General features: G+C 42.8%; 1 protein-coding gene across 1 annotated transcript in view; it reads right to left on the reverse strand.

The window, feature by feature from the left end:
• Nucleotides 1–18,567, reverse strand: part of ipmkb (inositol polyphosphate multikinase b) — a 98,365-nt gene extending 79,798 nt beyond the window's left edge. Inside the window, exons 1-2 of the mRNA XM_048551151.2 lie at nt 18,293–18,567; nt 5,715–5,800 (exon numbers count right to left, since the gene is read on the reverse strand). Of these exons, the coding sequence (XP_048407108.1) occupies nt 5,715–5,800; nt 18,293–18,437 (231 nt within the window). The 5' untranslated portion in view covers nt 18,438–18,567. The remainder of the gene's footprint in view (nt 1–5,714; nt 5,801–18,292) is intronic.
• Nucleotides 18,568–19,447: the final 880 nt, after the last annotated feature.

Below are 19,447 nucleotides of genomic sequence, written 5' to 3' on the forward strand. Positions count from 1 at the left end.
CCTACCTTTGAGCCAGGAGGCCCAAGTTCAAGTCCCTCTTGTTCGAGAGCTGTGTAATAAAATGTCTGAACTGGTTGATTAAAGACAGGTTTAAAAATATTAATAGCCTGGTAATGTGAATAATGCAGATCGGATAAGACACCACGTAGAATTTTACCCCACCACAGAAAGTATGGTAAATGGATCAAGACACATTGCAGATAATGAATTTACAACCATAGTTTTTTCCTCATCCTTTTTAAAAACTACATTTTGGAATTAAAACTATAAAATTTTCTGCAAATACCTCAGGATTCTGAACAATTATCATTTCATGCACCAACAGGATTTTGCACATCAACGCTACAATAATTCAGTAGTTCTATGAAATTAAGTTGCCTCGGAGAAATACTGTAAAATTATCAATAAACATATTCAGCTTCTTTCTCCTATGTCTGGCATATGGAATTTCTACGGGGTAAACAAACTGCTACTGATGAAAATGATTTTCATTACAAATATGCGTCATAGACTTCCACACAATGAAGACTGCGTAACAGGAATTACTAAACCTAAATGTCAGATCAGATTGAGTGTTTCGAATACTTTGAACTTCACCAGCAGAGCCTATACATTTGAAATACTTCATTTGCACCGATGATGATTCATCACTTCCATCATATCTTCAAAACTATCCCCCCGTCCAAATGTTTCCACTGTAATATTAAATTAATACTTCATATCTCTGAGAAAAGGGAAATATTCTGGCAAGAAGATTACATGCCATGGTTACTCTTAAACACGAGCACTCCAGACCTTATAGTAAACTCCCAAGCACTGTCAGAAGTTAGCAAGCAATTTTCAAACCAGAACATTTCCTGCAGATGTCACAAGGCATCAAAAGCGCATTCCTTACCAATTGTTCAGATGAGGCATAACACAAGGACACTAGCTGGTACTGTGGTTTAATGAAACCGCTCAGTCTGACACACATTCAGTAGAAATGTTCTTTAAAGAGAAATAACTTACATGTTGCAGGCAGATATTTTTTGTTAACTCGTCAAGCAATCATATTTTAAAATCAGGACGCTGAACACATCACAAGAGTTTCACAGAAGCAAACTCACTTTTTGTCGCACTAAGCATATCAATGTTTAAACTCTTGGAATGATATTTTCATGAGGTTTCACATTATCAGAATTTGCATGTAGATTGTCTGCCAGCAGGCATTCTATCAAGGTCACCGAACTAACAACAACTATGAAGCAACAATGACATCAGTTACAGAATGTTAGAGAAGTCGCCATTTGACCCACTGTGACTGGGTATGCTATTTGTAAGTGTTATCCATTCTTCAACCCCTCCACATCATCCTGTAAGTATTTCCTCTTTTACATTCAACAGCAAGTGTGCACTATCCACAAGATGCACTGCAGAAATTCATCAAAGATCCTTCGACAGCACCTTCTAAATCCACAACCACTTCCATGTAGAATGACAAAGGCAGTAGAACACCGCCACCTGCAAGTTCCCCTCCAAGCCACACACCATCCTGACTCAGAAACCTATCACTGGCCCTTCAGTGTTCCCTGTTCAAAATCCTGGAATTCCGTCCCTAAGGGCATTGTGGGTCAACCTACAGAATGAACAGTGCAGTGGTTCAAGGCAGCAGCTCACCACTATCTTCTCCAGAGCAACATGGGATGGGCAATAAATGCAGACCAGCCAGCAAGGCCCACATCCCAGGAAAAAAAACAGCAAATTAATTACTAGAAGTTAGAACGGAATTTGTTTATACCTTCCTTTCAGGCAGTCTATTCCAGATATTAACTCAGGATGGTTGCGGAACTGGGGGATCATGTCAGTCCTCTGTGAGAGCTGCACAGCTTGTCCCATTTGCCTGCTTTTCCCTGCAGCCCTGCAAATTGTGCCTTTTCAAACAACAATCTAATATCTTTTAAAACTATAATTGCCACAGCCTTCTCAACATACCCAGGCAAGGCATTCCAGATCCCTAACAGACACCTTTGCCAGCTATATGAAGTTGATGTGAGTCAACTCCATTACGTTGAGTCTTTGGTATCATGAAAAAGAATCATATCAGACTCAAAACATTAATTCTTTCTCTCTCTATAGATGCTCCCAGTCACAAGGTTCTTCACCACTTTGTTATAATCGAAGAAAAGAGGCAACAAGATAAGGAGAGAATTCCAAAGCTTGTAGCCAGGAAACCAGAAGACATGATCATCAAAGGTGGAGTGAGGAAACTGGGGATGAACAAGAGATCAGAATTAAGGGATTTCACATGCCTTGCATGGCTGCAAGGTTGAAATAGGGAAAAGCGAGCCAATGGCAGGATTTCAGAACAAGGATTAGCATTTTAGATTTCAAATGGTTTGTACACCTATACCCCAGGTCATTCTGGCCCTGATATGCCTTCATAATTATATTTCTTTCTCCATCCAACTAAATTTTAGCTGCCATGTTTCTGCCTACTCCACAAGCCTCTCAAGTCTATCAATATCTTCCTTAATGCCACAAAAATTTCCAAGTTTAAATCATTTATAGAGATGAAGAAAAGCACAGGGCGTAATCCCCACTCCCGGGGAACCCTACAAAGCATCTTCCTCAAGTTCAAAAAACTAGCCATTTACCGTTGATTTCTGTCATGCTGCCAAATACGCATCCACAGTCCTTTTCATTCGACAGGTTTCAAGTTTGCTGGCAGGTTGATTACATGGTACTTTATAAAACACCTTCAACACATACCGCATCAACTTCATTACCTTTAACAAATGGTGCTGATTTTTCTTAATTGCTCCACATTTGTGATTCTTTTCAATGATCATCTTACGACAGGTTTCCTCACTGCGGTTAAATTGACTGGTTCTTAGCTGATGGGCTTATCCTTTTTTTGAACCTGTGCTGAACATTTGCAATTCTTCAGTCCTCTCGGACCACTGTAGTTTCCAAGGATTTGAAGATTATGGCCAGTGTCCTGGCAACTTCCACCCTAATATTATTTACCCTTTCAGGTGTATCATTATTCCCAAAAGCAAATGTTGCCTCTAAGATCTGAATGTCAGAATGTTGTTCCTAGATGTTTTTAAATCAGCCTGCTCACATGCTATCATGCATGTCTAAGCCAGGTTAAGACTTGAACCCAGATTTTTTGGTCCTGAGACAGGAACATTACCATTGCACCACAAGAATAGTATCTTCCACCCAAGGTATTTTCTAATCAACCTGTTCAGAGTTGTTGTTACAGGCTTCCGGAGCAGCTGGGATTTGTATCTTGGTCTCCTGGCTCAGAGGTACAGACACTACCACTGTATTACAAGATTCCCTTATCTTCCACCATATCCTCTTCCACTATGACTTGAGTGATGTTTCAATTCTACTGGTTTGTTAACTTTAACTGCTGCCAGTCTATCAACTCATCTTTATTAATCCTTCATCAGTGCTGTGTTCCCACCGCAATGTGCTCTTCTCCACAACATCATCTTCCTTGATAAATATAGATCAAAATGTTCAATACTTCAGCCATAACCCCTGCCTCCATGTGTACACCCTTCTGTGATCTCCTATTGTCCCCAGTGCTCCTTTCACCACATTTTCACTGTTCTTATGTCAAGAGAAGACTTCAGATACTTTTAGATTGAAGCCAGTCTTATCTCATGCTCAGGTGTTGCATGGTTATTTCTTTTTTCAGTTCCTCTGAATGGATCAGGTCAAAACCCTGCAGTGTGACCACAATCAGTGGTGAATAATAGTAAACTATTAAACAACTAGCCAAGTGAGGCAGCTCCACAAAGATCTCCAACTTGAATGGTAAAAGAGACCAGACTTCAGCAGTAAAGACAAGGTTGCAATCATTGCAAATATCTTCTCTCAGAAGTGCCAACTGGATGACCCACAGAGCAAAGTGGCGTACTTTTATTCTTCATTCATGTGTTCTAACAGGGTTGAGTGAAGAAGAATCAGGGAAAACCACAGATATTGAAGCAGTACATGCCCCAATGCAAGAAGGCCAAGGCAATGTTCCGGGCTGAGCTGATCATTGACGAGCAACATTTGGACATAAAAATGTCAGAAAATGACCATCTCTAACAAGAGAGAAAATTTAACCATCATGCCTTGACAATCAATGCCATTATCATCATTGAACAGCCCACCATCAACATTCTGTGGATTTCTAGTGATCAGAAATTGAACTAGACGAGTGATATCAAAGAATTAAAAAGTCAGAGATTTTGAATTCTGCAGTAACTCCCCCCCGATCTCCCTAAACCATGTTTAGTGAAACTCTGCTGTATCCAAACTCACATCACATCTCGTTATTCACCTGTCACCAGTACGCTTGATGGTCTACATTCGCTCCTTGTAAACTAAAAGACTTGATTTTACAATTCATGTCCCAGGTTTTCAAATCTATCCTTGCTTTCTCTGTTCTCCAATCTTTACTCTTCTCCACATTTGGCACATTGAGTACCACCAACGTTAATTGCTTTGCCCTCGGTGGCTATGCCTTCAGTTGTCCTTGCTCATAAGCTCTGGAGCTTCTTCCCTACATCTCTTCACCTCTCTAACTTACTTTCAGTCTTTATGGCAATCTTTAAAGCTTAGCTTGCTGATCACGCTTTTGGTCATCTGATTAAATAATTGTTACATCTCATTTCATAATACTTCTGCTAGGTATTGGGATTTTTATGTTGTGGGTGCTATAAAATTAAAGACTGCTGTTGAAAGGGTGATGGATCCTGACTGAAAAAGGAAATGGATAATTGCATGAAGAAAATCACTGCGGGAATATGGGATAAAAGCAACCAAGTGGGACAAAATGGAATGCTTTTCAAGACGCACTGATTTAACTGGGTAAACAGTTTCTTTCCAAGCTGTGATATTCCATAATTCTAGTGGTTAAGTAATCTCAAAGTTACAAAAGTTGTACTTTAAAGACCTTCAATATATGTTATTCATAACAAATACAGAACTAGGAATCAGAGGCCATGTGACTAAACTGTATGCTGACAGAAATTGCTTAGAACTATTTTCTGTGCTCACCATCTAGACATGGATATAATTAAGACTGGATTAACCATCAGCACTTAAGAATCCAGCATTTCTGTTCAGCCAAAGCAATCTAACAAATGTGGGTCATAAACAAGTGGAACATTGCCAAGAAATGCACATGACATTACAGCATTAGGAACACAACAAATATATTGCTGAGTTAACGAGCCACAGAAGTTTTTTTTTATTTCAAACTAATTAATTTCAGCTGATTACAACAGTAAATCCCTTTAGAATACTAATTTGAGAAAAATTTAATTGGATCCCAATTGTTTACATGGGTTTCCCCTTTCCATACCCTATGTAACCAACATTTGTTAGCTTGCCCCAATATGCAAACTGAGGAAGATAATCTTTTTTGTCTCTCCACACAAAATTCACAAGCAGGTTGGTTGATGATTTCCTCTCATACTTTTGTCAAAGAAATTCTGAGCCTGCACCAGCCTTGGTAGACTTGTTCTCCAGTATGCTCTGTATCCTCTCAACATTCACCAGCTGAACTGGTTTATTTCAGTCACATAGACAACTATGTCACATCTGCCAGACAGCAACTTGACAGCACAGCTTCTCAATACAGTGTTTTGAACTCCATGTTAGATTCAGTGCAGTCACAATGTAAAGCCAATTCCACCTGAACTCAGTTCTAGCAAAACAGGAATTACCATATTGTAGAAATTCAACTCCCTGGGTCCACGCGGTGGAGGTTGCAACTGCTTCAAGACTGTGCCATCTGGGTGCTGCAACATACCTAGAAATAGGACCAAAATGAAAACTTAGGAAATTATGGTTTTGAAGTTCCAGCAGTACTAACTTTACACTGATACATTCAAAGTCAACTTCATCCTCTAATCGTCAGGTCATTGCGACTAGTAATTGTAATACTAGCAGAATACAACAATGTACAAGATTAATATCTTTATGAATGCTAGTCCATTTTTTACAGTTAAAAATTGAGAAATTGAAAGCTTAAACCCTATTTGTTTGATTAAATACCCATGTGCAACACCACATCCTGTTTCATTGTTGCATTAATGTTGAATCTTTTGTATTTGAGAAATGCACAAGAGTAGGTAATCATACAGCTACAGACAGAACTTCAAATTTGCTCATTGTAGCAGGAAACATTTATTGGAAGGTAACATTCTGAAGTTACAACATCAGTTAATGGCCGGCATCAGATGGTTCCCTTGAACTAAGCTGAAAGAACGGGACAGAACCAGTTGTTATTAGATGACAATATACCAAACTCCAAATGGTTCTGGAGCTGACAGACCACGGACTGAAATAGATGGGGCATTTATATTTAGAAAAAACAATGGTGAATGAACTGGAACGGGGTGACACGGAGAAGGCATTTCCAACTTGAGAGAAATCTAGAGCTCTCAAACATTAAGGCAAGATAATTACCAACATACTGAACAGGAAAATAGAAGATAACTTCACTTGGAGACTGGGTAAAATACGGACTGCCCTATGCACAGAAAGTGGTCAGAGTAAGTAGCACAGATGCTTTCAAAAGGAAACTCGAAATACACAAGCAAAAATGGAATAAAATGATATAGTGATGGTATGTAAGGAAACTCATGTGAAGTATGAACACAGACTAGCTCGACAGAATGGAGATTTCTCTGCTGCAAGAACTCCACGAATTAGAAGGGTGCATACTTTTGAAATATTTGGAAGGTATGAAAGCACGATTATGAATACAAGTTCACTTGTCAAGAATCAGAGTAACTGATGTAAAGTTAATTACAAAAGGATCAAACATAAGGAAAGGATTTTTTTAATCTGGCAGGTGGTTAGAATCTGGAGTGCACTGCCCATGATTAAGGCAGTGGCAATTTCAGCTGGGGATTTCAAAAGAGGTTTGGGTAATTATCCAAGGAGAAAATCCCTGCAGGGCTAAGGGCAAAAGGAAAGTAAGGCAGACAAGCCCTTGTTCTTGCAGAGAAATAAATATAATTTAGTGAAACACTAGCATTGAATAGCTTCTCAAAATTTTTTTAAAATCTGCTTTTCAATACTGCCAATAACATTTTTGCCCACCTGTGTATCAGCAGCAAACTTGGACAGCCCATTCTCAATCTCCTCATCTAAATCATTGAAGTAGATGGTAAATTATTTATGCCAGAGCGTTATAGAGGCTAGATCACTGACATTACTTTAAGGGAAAGTGGACAGAATTCTGAAACATCAGGGAGTTGAGGACTATAAATGAGTGACACAAAACAAAGTTGAGGACTGGGATAGATCATCCACAATCTTCTAAAATGGTAGGTCAGGCTTAGAACTCCAAAGGCCTATTTGTGCTCCAATTTCTTATTTGCTTAATAGCCAAGAGCCAAGCACTGATATTGCAGCAAATCCACTAACAGCGTGCTAAGGTGATCCATTTATTTAAAGTAATCCATGCTTTCATACTATTTCCTATCCCTTAACTAATCTTCAATCCCTGCTAACACAATTACTACTTCCAATCCCCATAAGCCACTGTACTTGCAGAACAACCTCTCCTAAAGCATTTTCCAAATGCCTTTGAAAACCTAAATATAGTATAGTCAGTCTCTGGTTCCCCTTTATCTACCCTACAATTTATATCTTCAAAAATTGCAATAGATTTAAAAACACAACTCTGACTTTATAAAACAATGCAGACTCTACCATTATCTGGTGTTATCTGGGGATTAGGGTGCCAGTTCCTTGAATCAGCTGGACGCTTGAAATACATTCATCCATAAACTTAATACAGTAATTCCAGAATCCTTTAAATGAAAAATCTTTCATATTAAAAGGGCAGTAAGATCACAAATTCAACTTGCCATGAGTGTACTGACATCTATGTGAGAGAGAACAATGGGCTGAGCTGCAGGTGGTGGTAGGTGAACATACGTACATGAGAACCTGGACCACTATGTTCAAACAGATTTTTTTTTGACAGAGTTTATTAAAATGATACATTTTCTTTGAGACTTTTGTCGGGTGCATTAGAATTCCGAATGCTTGGGTACCGGTTAACAGACAGCTTACCGTATATGCTTTTTAAGTGCTCTATGCTCATTTGTTCAGTAATATTCAGCATTTCTCTTGCAACTGATATCAAGCCAAGTTATCCATGCATTTTTTAACAATGAAATGAGATTTGCAACCTTCCAATCCATGAGAACTATTCTATTATGAAGGGAATTTTCAGAGTGCAACCATTGCATCCACAATCTGTACAGTCACCTCTTTTACAGCCATAAAGTCCAAAGAATTTGGTGGATTTTAATTCCACTAATTTCTCCACTGCCCATGTGAATTAATATTAATTACTTTACATGCCTTCCTTAACTACTTAAATTCTTAATACCTTTAGTTGGGCCCTTGGTCCCTCTCTATTTTGTATGGTTTCAGTGTCTTTACTATAACAAGAGATACAAAATATATGTTTAATGCTTCTCCCATTTCCTTGCTGTCAATTGGAATTTCTCACATCACAGCTTCTAAGGTACTTGCACTGACTCTCACTAAGTTTCTGTTTTAACTACCAGTAGAAATCCTTTCAGTTTTCATACTTCTGGGAAGCCCATTACTTAATTTTCCTCCTATATTGATTTTTTTCATTCATCCTGTGCTGGTTTCTAAAAACCATCCCAATTCTGAGGCATCTGATTCTTCTTGGAAATGTTAAAAATTTCTTTTAAGCTAATACCATCCTTAATTCCATTAGTGAGCCTGAGATGGATCACTTTTACCACGGGTCTTTTTATTTCTCAATGGATTTGATTAGGCTGACGACATATTTTTTGAAAATATTCATTTTTTTTTAACCGACCATCATTCTTTAACTTTTTCTAAATTAATTCAGCCAACTTGACCTTCATACTTAGGTAATTGATTTTATTTGAGTCTTAGACTCTGATTTCAACTTAATTACATCACTCAAACATAATGTAAAATTCTATTGCCTTAAGATTCTATGATCTCCCTTTTGCATACAACTATGAGACCAAATGATTAAAAAAAGATTCACATCCTAAGAAGAAAGGAAGCACTGCGGTAGAGTAATTCTCATTAAGTTTCAAAAGGGTGAAGAGTGAAAGATAATAATTTCTTCTGACTGGAAAGTCAGTGATATGAAGATATGAACTAAAAACTGTCAGCAGGTGAATCAATGGTGGGGTGGAAAGAAAACTGCTTTACATAGTGGGCTATGGAGCATGGAATTCTTGTCGAAAGGAGCAGTTGGAGTAGGGGCAAGATTATAAAAACATACAAAATACTGCAAGGAAAGTGCACTGAGCCTCCTTCTGCACTGTAAAATTCCACAGTTCTGCATGCATTTAAGCAAGACTAAAAACCAGCAAGTACATACTTCTATTTCATAAAAGTTGACTTCTTACGGAAGGGCAGTGGAGTGGAGACACAGAAAATACAAGCAAGAGATACTAAGTACCTGTATGGGGATGAGACCACGTAACAGAAGTAACCAAGTATGTGTCACCAGCAACCTATGGACAGGCTAAGTAGTTGCTCATAACCAGCATTTTTACTGCTTCTGGATATTCTAAAACACTGACAGATTTGTCTTGGGCAGAGAGACTTAAAACTGCTTTCAATCACATAGGGTGAGACAGTAGGTTTGAGGATCCCTCCACAGATGCAAACTACATTTACAAATCATGGTACAATTTTCACATTTCAAGGATTCTTTATATTTTGAATTTTAATGATCATTGGCTTTTTTACAAATTACTTTAAAATAAAAAGACAATCTTTATGGTTCATTTTTAGAAGCAAAGAGTTCCTCTGCTTTATTCTGAACCCTACCCCCCAATCTTTAACCCCCTCTTCTAAAGTGGGAGAGGAAATTAGGAGACATTGCAGTTACAATAATAAACTTTGAGCATTCTAATCAAGTCCAAATCCAATGTGAGGAGACTTTTTTGAACTGCACAGATCAGTCTTGGCTTGAAAGAGAAATTGAAAGATTTTTGTTACGCAAGGGCATTAGGAATATGGCAACAAGACAGAAATGAGCTATGATCCAAACCAATCATGATTTAATTCAGCAGCAAATTATTCCTATTCCTATTTGTTGAAGTTTCACAGTTTGGTGATGTACTCAGTGACTGCTGACATCATGATAGATGGAGCAGCTGTGCTCTACAGCTACACTAGTGCCAACAGATCCTCACTCCTGAGTGTCTTGCATCCAAAAGAAGTCCTAAAAAAAAGGGGTGCACATAGCAACTTCTAAAATTTTCATTTTTTCTTTCATGGAAAGTGGGAGTAACTAGCAAGGTCTGCATTTATTGTCCATCCTTAACTGCCATGAAATGCTTGACTTGAGAGAACATTTCAGAGGGCAGTTAGCTGTCCACCACAATGCTGGTGGCCTGGACTCATACGTAGATCACATGAGGTGAACAGGGAAGATTTCGTTCCCGAAAGCACGTTAGTGAACCAGACAGGTTTTGGCAATGATGATAACTAACATCGTCACTATCACCAAGAATACCTTAAAAGTCCAGATAATTAATTATTTGGATTTAAACTCTGCCAGCAGCCAGTGTGGAATTTGACCACAGCATTAGCTTGGACCACTTAATTAAAAGCAAAATATTGTGGATACTGGAAAGTTGAAATAAAAACTGAAGGTGAAAGCAGGTATGGGCATAAAGAAGTTAATGTTTCGTGTCTGATACAAGTCTTTCTCAAAATGTCATTCAGTTTTCAAGTAGTGTCAGGCTAGTCTCAAAATATTAACTTTCCTTTTCCACAGATGCTGCCAGACCTGCTGAATTTCTCCAGCACTTTCTTCTTTTTCTTTCATTTGCTTGGGTCTCTGGACGACTTGTCTAGTGACATTACTATTACACCATCATCCTGCTCCTGTAAAGTTTACGTTCTGGCTAGTGCCAGAAGAAAAATATCATAGTGCAAGTGGCTCCTGGCACAAACACAATACCTAAATGCTATATAAAGGAGCCCTGTGCTATATCTGACCTCAAAACTAACATTGAAAGCAAAAACCATTACATGTGGGTGTGTCGGTTCCCTTCTGCATACATTCCTTACCTTGTTCAATACGCACCAAAACAAAAGATACGTCATTTATCATCTCACATACTTTGGGGTTATTCACTTTATGCAGTGTATGTTGGAATACATTCGAACAGTTTTGAACTTTGCCTTTTAGATGAAGCATTCAAAACTCAGGAAAGTAAACTCGGCTAAAATCCAGCTAATATTAAAAGGCACCTAAAACTGATGAAAATAAACAAGGACTGCATTTTATGACAATCTGAATGTTGTTTCTGGATAACAAAGATACTAGAGAGAAAGATTTCATGTTACAAATTTCATGGCATAAGAATGTCCTAAATTCTCCGATGTAGGAAATACTAATTCGTACACAGCATGATCCCATGAAAAGCAATATGATAGTGACCAATGAATGCTTTTAAAAATGATATGAAGGACAAATATTGGATAGGCACCTGAAAACCTTCCCTGCGCTTCTTCCAAAGAAGCATGTAATCTTTCTCGTCCAGAGACAAAACAGCACTACCTCAATGCTGAACAGGAGTCTCAACATCTAACTTAAAGCCAAGAATGCAACATGCTAAGCCATGACCAATAATTTGGACTGTTTCAATAATGTAATCACTGAATCTTAATAAATCTTCACAAGCAAAGCTCACAGTTCAGGTAGGGTGAGGCTATAGGAGAATTTGAACATGAAGCTGGGAATTTCAAATTTGACATATTTCTAAACCAAAACCCAATGCACGTGTCAGCAAGTGTGTCATCACTGATGGCCCATCACAGGCAAGGATGACTGTCTTTCACTCTCAGTATGAGTCTGTAGACGGCTGACATGGCTTCTGCAGACTCTGCTACATTTGTGGCAGAAAGTGGTTGTGGGAAATGGTGAGTGTGGCAGTGGATTCCTTTTGCTGTTTTCGCGTGGCTTCCACTTTCTCCCCCCCAAGTCTTGAGGTGCTTGATGCATTCCCAGACGTTCCTCCTTCACTTTGGATGGTCTTGGGCCACTAATTCCCAATTATCTGTGGGAATGCCACACTTCGCCAGGGACTGATGCATTGAGGATATCCCTGAAGCATTTCCTCTGTCCACCTGGAGCTCGTCTGATGTATCGAAGCTAGGAGTAGTGCCCCTGCTTGGGGAGTCTTGCATCAGTCATGCAAGACAACATACCTAGCCCACTGCTGCCGATCAAGGGTGGTCAGTGCCTCAGTGCTGGGGATGTTGGCCTGGTTGTGGACGCTGGCGTTGGTGCATCTTTCCTCCCACTAGTTCACAGGATCTTGCACAGGGAGCAATGATGATCCTGCTCCAGTGCCTTGAGGTGTCTGCTGTAAACAGCCTATGTCTCAGATCTATATAGAAAGGCAGGAACTAACACAGCCATGAGTTTGGTGTTAGATCTGATGTTGTCCTTGAACACTGTTTTCCACAGGCAGCCGAAGGCTGCAGTAGGATATGGAAACGATGCTGGGCCTCTTTATCAATGACAGACAGGACACTCCTGAGATGTTGGAAGCGGCCAACATTCTCTACGGCCTCCCCGTGGACCTCGATGTTTGGGAGTTTACTCTACAATGCCAGGCCAAGCTAGTGGAGGACCCTCATCTTGCGGGTATTCAGGATCCAACCTACGCTCTCATATGCCTCCACAAAAGGTGCTAACGATGGTCTGGAGTTCGATCTCTGAGTTTGCACATAAGCAAGCACCTTCCACATACTGCAGCTTGATGACGATGCCTGGGCCAACATTGGTTTTGGCTTGGAGGTGGCACAGGTTGAATAATTTCCCACAGGTTCTATGTGTTAGCTCCACTCCAGGGGGGAGCTTGTCAGTGGTGAGGTGATGCATCACAGTGAGGTAGATTGAGAACAGAGTTGGGGCAATGGCACAACCCTGCCTGACACTAGTCTGAGAGGGGAATGGATCAGTGGTGGTGACACTTCTCATCACCATGACATCTGTGTTGTCGTGCAGCAGGCAAGGGATGGTGACAAACTTCATGTTGCAGCCAAAACAGAGAAGCACACTACGTAATGCTTGCCTGTTGATGGTGTCAAAGACTTTGTAAGGTTGAAGGCAGCCACGTAGGGTTCTTTTCCCCGTATTTCTCCTGCAACTGTCATACAGTGAAGATCATATCTCTTGTGCCCCTACAAGGCTGAAAGCAGCACTGCAATTCTGGGAGGGACTCCTCAGGCACAGGGAGGAGATGGTTGAGGAAGACCTTGGCAATGACTTTTTCAACTGTCAACAGCAGGGAGATTCCCCTGTATTTACCACTTGTTCCCTTTCTTAAAAATGTTCATGCCTGTGGTATCTTTGAGCTCCCCCAGGATGCTCTCCTCCTTCCGGGTAAGGCAGACAAAGGCAGGAGGAGATTTTGCCTCAGCAGGTGAATGAGAATGATGAAGAGAATGTCAGGCAAAAGGCTCTGCTCAAGATCAAACACAACAACAAGGTCAACAGACAGGTTCAGCGGATCCTAAAGTAACTTTTGTCTTACTTTATCCACAGCAGCCTTCAGTCTCATCATTCTCCCACTTGGAGAGGAACCAGCAAACAGAAACAATTTTAACAAAGGTCCCGCATTTCCCTCTCCTGAGCAGAATAATACAGATTTAATCGCGGGCATGGGAGACATGCATTTGGGCCATCAAGTCCATACCAATTCTCCATGAATTAGTCCTTCCTCTGTCCTGAGAGTACTGCAAGTTTATTTTCTATAACTGCCCATCCAGTTTTCTTTTTGTAATCACTGACCATCTCTACTTTCACCACCCTAGAGTTCTGAATTATTTCCATTCAGTGCATAAAATACTTTTTCGTCATCCCCCTGCACCTTGCCCAAGTCTTTGTTGCGATGGTAGCAATTTTTCTTTCTTTACCTTATCTGAACTTGTCATAGTCTTACACAATTTCTTCAAACTTTCGCTGCACCAAGGAGAACAACACCAACTTCTCCAACCAAAGTCCCCAGGTTGCAAACTGATTTCATTCCAGAGTCCATTCACAAATCAACGTGTATTAAGTTGGAACACAATGCGGGACAATATTAAACAGACGGTCATTAGTACAGAAAATGTTCACATGCTGAGTTTTAAAAATTACACAGTTGTATGGGATCACATTCGTACGTAAGAGAGTTTGCGAGTCCAACATTTCTAACTGGAGAAGCACACGTGCAGCTAATATTCCCCAACGTTGGAACCACTCTGGTAAATCTCCTCGGCAGCCTTGCTAAGACACTTTTATCCTTCCTAAACAGGAGTTCCCAGAACTGAACGTATACAAACATATGAAATAGGCACAGAACTAGACCATTTTATCCCTCAGGATTGCTACAACATTCAATAAGATTATGGCTGATCTGCTTGTGGTTTGAATTCCCACTTACTCCTAATAACCTTTGATCCCTCAATTAACAAGATTTTGGTAAGCTTTTTCCTTAAAAAGGATCTAGATTCCACAGCCTTCTGAGGTAAAGTTCTGAAGTCCCAGCTTCCTCAGAAAAAATATTCTTATCTTTGTCCTGAAAAAAAATGACTCTTTGTTTTAAGATAGTTTCCCTACCTCTGGTACCCCATAAGAGAAACATCCTTTCTACAGCCATCATGTCAAGACCGTTCAAGATCCAACACAGTACAATCAAGGCACTCCTCTAAGCTATGGAGGAAACCAGCCCAATCTGTTCAACGAATAGACAATCTATTTGTTCCAGTTAGCAATGTCGTACTGTTCCTCTGAACCAACTCCAATGCATTAACATCCTCCCCTAAATAAGGAGACCAAAACTACACACAGTTCTCTCTAGTTCTGCAGTTGAGGCCTAACCAGTGTTTGATAATATATGTTGGAAATGCATACAATTATGAAAATACATGTGAACATATAGAAGGCAGCCGTGTCAAATAATTCTTTTTGTATCATATGCGACAGATGTAGTCCTAGAATACAAATCTGACAACACAGCATTAGCAACTGTCTACACTTGTATATATACACAAACAAATTGCTGGGGACACCAAAATGTCACCGTGTAATCAGAACCTAGGAGTCAGCCAACACCTTCAGCAAAAAATTGCGGTGAGAGAAAAAAAAACTCTGCATTGCCACAAAAAAAGGTAGATGATACCAGCATTGCAGATCTGAGCAACCAAAAACAGTTCTTCAAGGAGAGAAACTGTCACCTCTCTGTGAGAAAAACAAAGAGGAAGTGAAATTCTACCAGGTTGACTGAGGCAGCATTTACAAACACAGGTCAACCATCCTTTCATTTTTTCACTTCACCCACTATCACTCCCTTTGCCTTTAGTACCATGGAACCTTTCTGTCGTCTCATCTCTCCTGCCCTCAACTCACAGTCCTCTTTTGATCCTTCCACCTTGCTCAAAATCAATAATGTGTCTCCCTGCTCAGTTCCAAAGGTTCATCCAGCTAAACTGTTAACTTAGTTTGCTCACCACAGATGCTGCTAGATCTGCTGAGTGTTCCCAGCTTTTATTGTTTTTACTTAAGAGTCATAGATATGTACAGCATAGAAACAGAGTCTTCAGTCCAATTCACCTGCGCCAACCAAATATCCTAAATTAACCTGCTCCCATCTGTCAGCAGTTAGCCCAAATCCTTCTAAACCGTTCCTATTCACATACTCATCCAGATGCCTCTTGTATGCTGTAACTGTACCAGCCTCCACCACTTCCTCTGGCAGCTCATGCTAAACATGCAACACTCTCTGCATGAAAAAGTTCCCCCTTTGGCCCCTTTTATACCTTTCCCCTCTCACTTTAAACCTATGCCCTCCATCCTGGGAAAAAGGCCTTGGCTATTCACTTTTCTAATGCCTCTCTCATGACTTTATAAACCTCCATAAGGTCACCCGTCAGCCTCCGATGCTCAGGGGAAAAATAGCCCCAGCCTATACAGCTTCCCCCGATACCTCAAACCTTCCAACTCCAGCAACATCCATGTAAATATTTTCTGAACTCTTTCAAGTTTTACAATATCTTTCCTATAGCAGGGAGACCAGAACTGAATGCAGCATTCCAAAAGCAGCCTAATCAACGTCCTGTACAGCCGCAACATGACCTCCCAATTCCTATACTCAATGCACTGTCCAATAAAGGCAAGCGTACCAAAAGCCTTGATAACAAAGTGTGGAGCTTGATGAACACAGCAGGCCAAGCAGCATCTTAGGAGCAGAAAAGCTGATGTTTCAGGCCTAGACCCTTCATCTACCTGTGACTCCAGTTGCAAGGAGCTACGAACCTGCACCTCTCAGTCTCTTTCATCTGCTTAGCTTTCAGGAAGAAATACATAATACTCAAATGGAGCCAGCGTCAAAATCAGAAAACAAATGTTAAAGTTACTCCATGACAGGAATAAATACCTAATAGTTAGTCAGCTAAAGTAATTTAGACAACGAAATGTGAGGCTGGATGAACACAGCAGGCCCAGCAGCATCTCAGGAGCACAAAAGCTGACGTTTCGAGCCTAGACCCTTCATCAGAGAGCTCTGATGAAGGGTCTAGGCCCAAAGCGTCAGCTTTTGTGCTCCTGAGATGCTGCTGGGCCTGCTGTGTTCATCCAGCCTCACATTTCGTTATCTTGGATTCTCCAACATCTGCAGTTCCCATTATCACTAAAGTAATTTAGACATTGTTTAATTTCATAACAAGAAAAACGAAGTTAGCTGAATCATACAACTTATGTAGTAGCTTCAAAAGCAATGATGATGCCTCACCACAGCATAATCAGACAACACTTACATGGAGCTACATAAGCATCAGGACAGTTGACCCAAACCTGGGTCAAACAGACAGAATTTAAGAAATTCCTTCGAGAGGGAGGAAGTTAAGCAGCAAATGTTACTAAGGGGCATCCAGAATTTTAGTGCTAGACAGTTGGAGGTGAATTCTCCCTCAGGATAAGGTTGGTTTACTTGATTGGAATTGGATCGGTAAGAGGGGAAAGGGATGAGGAAGGAGGGAGGATGTGGGGGTGAGGGAGTAGGGAGAGTGTAGGGGTGAGGGAAGGAGGAGGAGGGGGAATGTGTTGGTGAGGGGGGAGAGGGAGTGGGTGTGTAGAGAGAAGCAGGGGGCTGGAGGCGGGCGAATCAGCGAGACGGGGGGGGAACAGGGGTTCAGGGAAGGGGGGAGATCAGGGAAGGGGGGAGATCAGGGAAGGGGGGAGGGGATCAAGGAGGGGATCAGGGAAGGGTGGAGATCAGGGGCGGGAGGGGATCAGGGAGGCGGAGGGGATCAGGGAGGCGGGGGGGAATCAGGGAAGCGGGGGGGAATCAGGGAAGCGGGGGGGGAATATCAGGGAAGCGGGGGGGGAATCACGGAAGCGGGGGGGAATCAGGGAAGCGGGGGGGCATCAGGGAAGCGGGGGGCATCAGGGAAGCGGGGGGCATCAGGGAAGCGGGGGGCATCAGGGAAGCGGGGGGCATCAGGGAAGGCAGGAGGGGGATCAGGGAAGCAGGAGGGAGATCAGGGAATGGGGGAATCAGGGAATGGGGGGAGATCAGGGAATGGGGGGAGATCAAGGAATGGGGGGAGATCAAGGAATGGGGGGAGATCAGGGAATGGGGGGAGATCAGGGAATGGGGGGAGATCAGGGAATGGGGAAGAGATCAGGGAATGGGGGAGAGATCAGGGAATGGGGGAGAGATCAGGGAATGGGGGAGAGATCAGGGAATGGGGGAGAGATCAGGGAATGGGGGAGAGATCAGGGAATGGGGAGAGATCAGGGAAAGGGGGAGAGATCAGGGAAAGGGGGAGAGATCAGGGAAGGGGGGAGAGATCAGGGAAGGGGGGAGAGATCAGGGAAGAGGGGAGAGATCAGGGAAGGGGGGAGAGATCAGAGAAGGGGGGAGAGATCAGAGAAGGGGGGGAGATCAGAGAAAGGGGAAAGATCAGAGAAAGGGGAAAGATCAGAGAAAGGGGGAGAGATCAGAGAAAGGGGGAGAGATCAGAGAAAGGGGGAGAGATCAGGGAAAGGGGGAGAGATCAGGGAAAGGGGGAGAGATCAGGGAAAAGGGGAGAGATCAGGGAAGGGGGGGGAGAGATCGGGGAAGGGGGGGAGAGATCGGGGAAGGGGGGGGAGAGATCGGGGAAAGTGGGAGGGATCAAGGAAGGGAGGAATCAAAGGGGCCAGTGGGGATCGGGGGGATCAAGGCTTCCCATTCCACACCACCCCACGACTCACCCAGCTCCGATTTGCCGTACTTGTGGCCGGCCACCTGGTGGCTCAGCGGGGTGCAGCCGTTCGGGAAGCGGTGGAGCCCGAATCCGAGGCTGAGGCCCAGGCCCAGGCTAGAGGCCGGCCCGGCTGAGCTCAGGCCGCTCTCCATCTCCCGCCCCAGCTCCCTGTCAGTGACCGTGCTCCTAGCCGGCCACAGGCCCGCCGCTCCCGCTCGGCCGCCGCCGCTGCTGCTGCTGCCGCCGCCGCTTCAAATCCATCGAGAGGCTTCGGGAGCGCGAGCTTCCCCACCCCCTCCCCCGCCCGCTGCCCGCGCGCGCGCGCACACACACACACCAACCCCCACCCCGCCCGAAAATCCGCTTCCGTGTCCCGCAGGGAGGCCGGAACTGACGGCACCGCGCAGGGGACAGGGCGGTAGCGCGATGCGAGCACGGATTTGGGGGGTGTGAGGTAGAGTAATGCACGGTGAACAGGGGGGTGGAGCAATGCAGCAAGGTGTGGTGGGATAGAGCAATGCAAGCAGGGTGGTGTGTGGGTGTGGAATAGAGTAATGCAGGCAGGGTGGGTTGCGGGATATGGGATAGAGTAATGCACGGTGAACAGGGGGATGGAGCAATGCAGCAAGGTGTGTGTGGGATAGAGCAATGCAGCAAGGTGTGTGGGTGTGGGGTAGAGCAATGCAGGCAGGGTCGGGTGTGGGATAGAGTGATGTGCGGTGAACGGGAATAGAGCAAAGCAAGCAGGGTGGGGGTGTGGGACAGAGCAATGCACGGTGAACAGCGGGATAGTGTGATGCAAACAGGGTGAGGGTGTGGGATAGAGCGATGAAGCTGATCGGGAGGGGAGAGGTCAGGGAACGTGGTGATAGAGCAATGCACCAGGTCCAGGAAAGGATATAGAGAATGCAGCCGTCCTGGGGTGAAGGGGACATATAATAATGTTGTGTGTCCTATGGGGGTGTGGTAAGCGAACAGGATAATGAAACAAGTCTAGAGGATACACCACTGTAAAGTGTCCACGGAGGTACAGCAATGTAACAAGTGCGGGAAAATTGATCTGTGCAAAATGTGCGGGAATAGAGCAATGCAGCATGTTGGAGTATACAGGCGATGGTGCAATTCAGAATGTGTATGGAGTATAGACATCTCAGTGTCACAT

This window comes from Stegostoma tigrinum, chromosome 20, assembly GCF_030684315.1.
Source record: "Stegostoma tigrinum isolate sSteTig4 chromosome 20, sSteTig4.hap1, whole genome shotgun sequence".
NCBI classification, from domain to species: domain Eukaryota; kingdom Metazoa; phylum Chordata; class Chondrichthyes; order Orectolobiformes; family Stegostomatidae; genus Stegostoma; species Stegostoma tigrinum.